Here is a 7763-nt window from a genome sequence, read left to right as displayed (position 1 = left end):
CGTATTTTGGCTATAATTCCTCTCACTGCTTTCAGGTGAGAACACGATTCCCTCCAGAACCCAATGGCATTTTGCATATTGGGCATGCAAAGGCTATTAACATAAATTTTGGGTATGCTGCTGCTCATAATGGTGTGTGCTTCCTACGCTACGATGATACAAATCCAGAGAAAGAGGAGGAGAAGTTCTTTATAGGAATAAGAAACATGGTCGAATGGCTTGGTAAGAATGTTTTTGTTGTAAGATGGTTCTTTTTAGTATTCATATGGTAAGGCTCTTACTGTCATGTAATATACGAAATTGTTAAAGTTAAAGAATTAGTTGTATGCTACTGTAAATTCTTTAGCTTTGATAGGTGTTACCTCATTTAAAATCTTATTTTGGTATTACTTAAAACTGTTGTTTCACTAGTTTGCAATACATATGTCTTTTAAGGCTTCCTTTAATAAGTAACTTTTGGGAAATGCAAAGAAAGTGTATGGTAACCAAATACATCATTCCCAAACAGGTTACAAACCATTCAAGATCACACACTCATCAGATTACTTCCAGCAACTTTATGAATGGGCAATAGTGCTTATAAAGAAAAGAAAGGCTTATGTATGTCACCAAAAGCCAGAAGAGGTGAGAGGCCGTGACCCCCCACCATCACCCTGGAGAGATCGACCAGTTGAAGAATCTCTTCAGCTATTTGAGGTTAGTTCACTTAGGTGCATCTAGTGTTTCAAAACTCCTTTTTTTTTTAGTGTCTTTGTTTTGAGACATTTTCTTTTTTCTCATATATACATGATAAGAAACAAAGTATAAAGACAAGAAAGAAAGAAAAGGAATATGTATGTTTTTTTATTTATTATTTTGATTAACAAAAAATGTACTTTTTAAAGTATGAATATTATTATTTTATGCATAGTTACAGCCCCAGATTACATGGAAACAAGAATTTTGAAATAGGATTACCATATTACAGAAGTTTATGTACAATGATTTCTTCTTCAGGACATGAAAAATGGAAAGTTTGAGGAAGGGGAAGCAACATTAAGACTTAATCTAACCCTAGAAGAGGGAAAAGTTGATCCAGTTGCCTACCGTATAAAATTTGTTACACATCACTGCACAGGAGATAAGTGGTGCATTTATCCGACATATGATTATACCCATTGCCTCTGTGACGCAATTGAACACATCACCCATTCACTTTGCACAAAAGAATTCCAATCAAGGTTTGTTTTTTTGTTATTTTGAATGAACATGAGAAATAGTATAATCGAAATGTTTGATTAATGTAATGTAGCTTCTTGATTGAGGCGAGTAAATAAAGTGAAAAATGCATACAAACTGTAAACTTATCATAACTATTATTGTATTGGCAGACGATCATCATACTATTGGCTGTGTAATGAAGTAGGAACTTACTGCCCTGTCCAGTGGGAGTATGGTCGCCTCAATATGAACTATACTGTAGTTTCCAAGAGAAAGATTGCCAAACTAATTGATAGTGGACATGTAAGAGGTAAGCCCCAGTTAGATGTTTATAGATATTAAATTATGTAACTTCCTCAAGCACTAGATACAGTAGTAGTTTGTTTGTTCATGCTTGTAATTATGAGGAAACTTAGAATGTACTGTTGGTTGGTATATCCATTACAGTGATCTCATTAATGTAAATTTTCTGCTCCCTTACCCAACGACTAGCATGATCTCCCAGGGTGAGGGAGTAGATAGTAGAATAAGTTACATCCACAGCTATAAGTCCTGTCTACTAGATATTATATTTTGGGTTTTACCTGTATACTTATGTATATGTATATATATGTGTATATGTATGTATACGTATATATACACATATATACATATATATATATATATATATATATATATATATATATACATATACATACATAACTAATAATACATATATATACATATAATATTATACATAATAATACATATATATATACATATATATACAATATATACATATATATACATATATATATACATATACATATATATATATACATATACATATATATATATACATATACATACATTATACATATATATACATATACATATACATATATATATATATATATATATATATATATATATATATATGTGTACCAGAAACCAGATTCTAAATCTGAAATTGATCATAGAGAAAAACAGAGAACATCAGAAAGACCTATTCCTGTGTTTCATCGATTACTCGAAAGCTTTTGATACTGTTGATCACGATATCCTCTGGAATAACATGAACGATATGAGATTTCCAAAACATATCATCCAACTAATAAAAGCCATGTATGACCAACAACAAGCAACTGTAAGAACCACTTATGGGTTAACAGAATGGTTCAAAGTCAACCAAGGAGTACGAAAAGGTTGCATTCTGTCTCCGCACCTTTTTAATATATATTCTGTAACAATTATGAGAGGTGCCCTAGAGAATTTTGAAGGAACTGTAGATGTTGGAGGATACAAAATATCAAATCTGAGATACGCCGATGATATAGTTTTAATTGCCAGCAGTATCACTGAACTACAACAACTACTAGATAAAGTTAAAGAAGCATATATATATGCATATATATATATATGCATATATATATATGCATATATATATATATATATATATATATATATATATATATATATATTATATTTATATAATATATATGCATAATTATATTAATATATATATATAGATATATATATATATATTAATATATATATATATATATGCATATATAATATATATAATATTATATATATAATTATATATAATATATATATATTTTTTATAATATATATATATATATATATATATATATATATATATTAATATATATATATAATTTAATATATAATTATATATATATATATATTATATATATATATATATTATATATAATATAATATATTAATAATATATATATATATAATATATATATATATATATATTATATATATATATATATATATATATATATATATATATATATATATATATATATATTATATAATATATATTATATATATATATAATATAATATATATATATATATATATTATATATTAATATAATCATATATAATATATATAATTTGTTATAATAAATATAATTTATATTATATATATAGGTAATATTATTATAATATATATGAATTAATAGAATAATAATTTAAAAAGGATTAATAATTATTGAATTATAATATATTTAAATTTTTAATATAATAGAAATAATATTATATATTATTATATATTTATTATATTATATTTATATATATATTATATTTATTTTATATATATATTATATATATATATAATATATTATATATTATATTATATATATATATTTATATTATATATTATATATTTTATATATAATATTATATATATTATATTTATAATTATATATAATTTATTATATATATATATTATATTTTATATTATATAATATAATATAATACACACACACACACACACACACACACACACACACACACACACACACACACACACACACACACACACACACATATATTACACACAGACACACATGCATGCGTGTGTGTGTGATTATATTTATAGATATTTATATGTTGATAGAATATAATATAGAAATCTATAAGCATATCTTTAACCCTTTCCCGACGGGTAGTGTGTACGTACATACCATGGCATGCCTGGACTATCTGCCGGGGGCTTGTATGTACATGCCATGGTGTATGTATGGCCATGCCATGAGTATTTTTTTGTTACAATTATGGCAAAATAATATTTTTTTGCCACTGAAAATGTGATTAAGTATTTTTTAACACTTTTTCTCATTTTTCCTATACTATGCATTTCATAAAGGCTTCTCGGGCTTCTGAGGTTAGCGTAATCGACTACATGGTAATTGACTACATTGGCCAGAGATATTATATAGTATTCACGAAGTGATGATGTAAAACCACGTGAAAATACCAATATGTATTAAAAAAAAAAAAAAAAAAAAAAAAAACATAAAAGTATATCTATATGGAAGTGATAATATAAACCTGTTGAAACTAAAGTTATCTTATAAAATAATGCAAAAAAAATATATGTATATATAACAAAACCTATGGTTTCAACTTCGTGATGCCACCCACTGCTTATTTTATTCAGACTATAGAGCGAATAATGATCAACTATGGAGTCTATATAACAAAAATATCCTACAGTCTTGATTTATCAGGAAATATGGCAAATAGAGACCTTGGAAAATAATAATTTTGAAAATACAACATAGGCTCTTAGTATTACAAAGAAAAAGCAAGGGACGCTGGTATTGGGCATGAGCGGTCGCGCATGCTAGGGTGACGATATAAGCCCCTGGCAGCGAGGCCTGGGCCACTATGAATACTACCCGTCGGGAAACGGTTAATGGGATTTTTTTTCTAGGTTTCAGTTTTCAGTTTTCTTGGAGCAACACAGTATCTTCAAAATTGGGTCTTAAGACTAAAATGTTTTAAAAGGGATTGAGCGTGGAATTCTCCTCCTACTTTGATTTAGGTGCAATTTTGAGCAATGATATTAGGGTAATTGTAGTGCACAAATTTTGTCTAATATAAGTGGTTTGTTTATTCATTTAGACTCATCTTTAATTTTGCAATTAATTTTATTTTCAGATTGGGATGACCCTCGACTATTTACCCTAACAGCATTACGTAGACGAGGTTTCCCATCAGAGGCTATAAATAATTTCTGTGCTTCACTGGGACTAACTGGTGCTCAAATCTCCATCCATCCTGATGCATTAGAAGCACATGTTCGAGATGTACTAAATGTTACCGCACATAGGTAAATTTGTTTATGTATATTTTATGTAATGTAATATGATTTTAAAATGTGGTTTTGATATTCAATGATACACAGATATTTGCTACAATAATTGAAAAATAACTGCAGCTAATGTCTAATAAAATTTGAAATGGTTTAAAATTTAGGTCCTTAGTACTCAGTATTTAACCTTATGATATTCTTTCAGAGCTATGGTTGTTCTAGAACCCCTGAAGGTGTTGATAACCAACTTCCCCAGCGAAGCAGCTATTACTGTAAGCGTACCAAATATCCCTGGCAATGATGACAAAGGAACACACAATGTGATCTTTGATAGAGAAATGTGGATTGAGAGATCAGACTTCCGTGAGGTAATGTTTTAATTCATAAGTCTGAAATACACTTCCTAGCTACATATTAACCCATTAGGGCTGGCTGCCTGACTTGCCCATATGTGGACCAAAATCTAGGCATTAGGCTTACTTGAGTGATGACTTTCAGGTGCTTGGCTTTGTAGACCCATACCATATAAACATTCAGGTGTGGTGTCAAGACTCCTTGCCTCCCACTTTCTTTTTTAAGATCTATATTTCTGTGTCAAGATGGTAATAGAGTTTCCCTTGCACAGGCTCTAGGTAGTCTACAACTCAGTCCAGTAACAATAAAGAGCATTTTTTTTTTTTTTTTTTTCTGTAATTTTCCCTGTGCTGCCGGTTGCATTGGGCAGGAACAGGATCAAGAGCATAGAAATTGTCCTCTCTGGAGCTACTGCTCTTCCAGTCATGACTTACAAGTGGTGTGTTTCACACACATTTAACAATAACATTAATATAGGAGCCCTGTCTTAACCCTATGCCCACGGCCCATTGTGAGTTTGCTTTATTAATTGTTTTAACACATAGATGGCTACACTTGTACTGAGTCACCAATGAGCCAATTACGAGTACTGCCTTTTCTCGCCCATTTACCTACGTTCTTTGATTTATGAAAATATTTTATGTTATCTTGCTTTGCTGTTACTAATGTTTATAAAATTATAGGAATTATAATATTTATAATAAAAATAATACCATGGATATTCATAGCATTAGTAAAAAGAAAATGCTTTTCCTGCCAATTCAAGGAAAGGTGAAATCAGGTATATTGGTGGCATTGGGTTAAATGCCCACCAAGTCTAATCACCCTCCAAGAGCTTTTTGCATCCAGGATGAGTTTTGTCACATTGGTATTCAGCGGAATTTTTCATGACAGCATATTCCTGTCACCCAAGCCCTCAATATGATATAGAATAAGAAGTAATAAAATAAATAAATAAATATTGTTTATGACATAACAGTTGCTGGAATTTGACATTGCAGGAAGAAGAAAAAGGATATCGAAGATTAACTCCAAAGCAGAGTGTAGGCCTTCGTCATTGCGGATATGTTATTAAAGTCCAGGAAGTTGTAAAAGATTCTTCCGGGAAAGTGGATCATCTTAAAGTATCGTGTGAACCTGCTACAGAGAACAATAAACCCAAAGCTTTCATCCACTGGGTAGCACAACCTATCAAATGTGAAATCAGGAATTATGAGAGATTGTAAGTGTGGTTTCTTCTTCTCCTCTTGGTTATATATAAAGTTGATGTGATATTTTTGTTATACTGATGTTACACACAACTTGCATGGCTTTTTGTTCATTTATTACATCTATTCTTACCCTATTTCTCAGATTCAAGCATGAGTGCCCAGAAGACCCAGCAGTTGTTCCAGGAGGTTTCCTTACAGATATCAATCCTAATTCATTATCCATATCCCTTGGCATGGCAGACATTTCTGTGAAGAATGCTAAAATATACACTAAATTCCAGTTTGAACGTACTGGCTTCTACTCGGTAGATCCTGACTCAAGCCCAGACTTCTTGGTTTTCAATAAGACTGTTGGGTTGAAGGAAGATAAGGGGAAAAATTAAAAATTAGGGTAAAATGATAAATTGTTTAAGGCCTGGCTGAGACATTTTTTATACAAAAGATATTAGTTTTATGAGGTTCAGGGTAATCAGCCAGATGTTAGAGCAGTTTTTAATGAGGTGCCTTTTTATTATCTAAGTAGAAAGGTAATGCCTTGAAGCAAATCTTATTTTCTTGTCAGTAGGTGGGTAGGAATCAAAATTACTGATGAATGAGGCCAGATGGATTAGTTTTTCTTCCTTTCTTTCTCTATTGAGGATTATTTAGTTCTTTGAAAAATACTTCAGGGTTATAAAACTTAACCTACAGTCCATGATGACAGTTTTATATTGAATATTATGTATCTTGTGTAAAAGTCATGCCATCATTGTTAAATGTATCAGGTCATTTGTTTGATTTTTTTAAAGGAAAGTTGTATATAATGAAAAAACTGCTGATCTTTATAAGTCATAGTTCATAATTATTTTTCCAGCTTGCAATTGATTGCAGTTTGTTTAATATTAAATTGGTGATATTCTTCACTTAGAGTAAATTTGTAGGGTAAAATTTAGTATATAGTTATGTTCAAGATTTGCTGTACACTTGGTTGTACTACACTTTCTGTGTTATTTCAGCTAACATGTGTTCCCATGATAAGTAACTAGTTAGCTTATTAGCAATTACAGTTCTATTTATTCACATAGATTGTAATTTTTAATTGCAAAAAAATATCACTGAAGTGATGTACTGTAGTATCCAGTGTTGGAATCTTAAACATTGATTATACCTAAAATCATAATTCTATTCAGTGGAATTTTCTTTTTCAAACAAAATGTGTATTAATTATTTTCTATTTGAAGTATCTAAGTAGCCTAATTTCCAAATTTGATTAACCCAGTGATTAACATATTGAGCTATAGATGACATTGTCATTCTAAAGTCAGTTCCAGCTGTAATGCAAAGTTGCCAAAAGCATAACTGTGTTCATACGTTTTTTATCCTCAAAGTAAATCATCAAGAGCTGTA

General features: G+C 29.8%; 1 protein-coding gene across 1 annotated transcript in view; it reads left to right on the top strand.

Moving 5' to 3' along the window:
- LOC119576273 (probable glutamine--tRNA ligase) overlaps window positions 1–7763 on the top strand; it is a 16222-nt gene extending 8459 nt beyond the window's left edge. The window contains exons 6-13 of the mRNA XM_037923870.1: window positions 36–222; window positions 509–696; window positions 997–1220; window positions 1371–1510; window positions 4659–4830; window positions 5018–5180; window positions 6168–6388; window positions 6520–7763. Of these exons, the coding sequence (XP_037779798.1) occupies window positions 36–222; window positions 509–696; window positions 997–1220; window positions 1371–1510; window positions 4659–4830; window positions 5018–5180; window positions 6168–6388; window positions 6520–6760 (1536 nt within the window). The 3' untranslated portion in view covers window positions 6761–7763. The remainder of the gene's footprint in view (window positions 1–35; window positions 223–508; window positions 697–996; window positions 1221–1370; window positions 1511–4658; window positions 4831–5017; window positions 5181–6167; window positions 6389–6519) is intronic.

This window comes from Penaeus monodon, chromosome 8 (genome assembly GCF_015228065.2).
Source record: "Penaeus monodon isolate SGIC_2016 chromosome 8, NSTDA_Pmon_1, whole genome shotgun sequence".
NCBI classification, from domain to species: Eukaryota; Metazoa; Arthropoda; class Malacostraca; order Decapoda; family Penaeidae; genus Penaeus; species Penaeus monodon.
The sequence above is the reverse complement of the archived record's forward strand: the minus strand, read 5'-3'. Positions and strand labels throughout refer to the sequence as shown.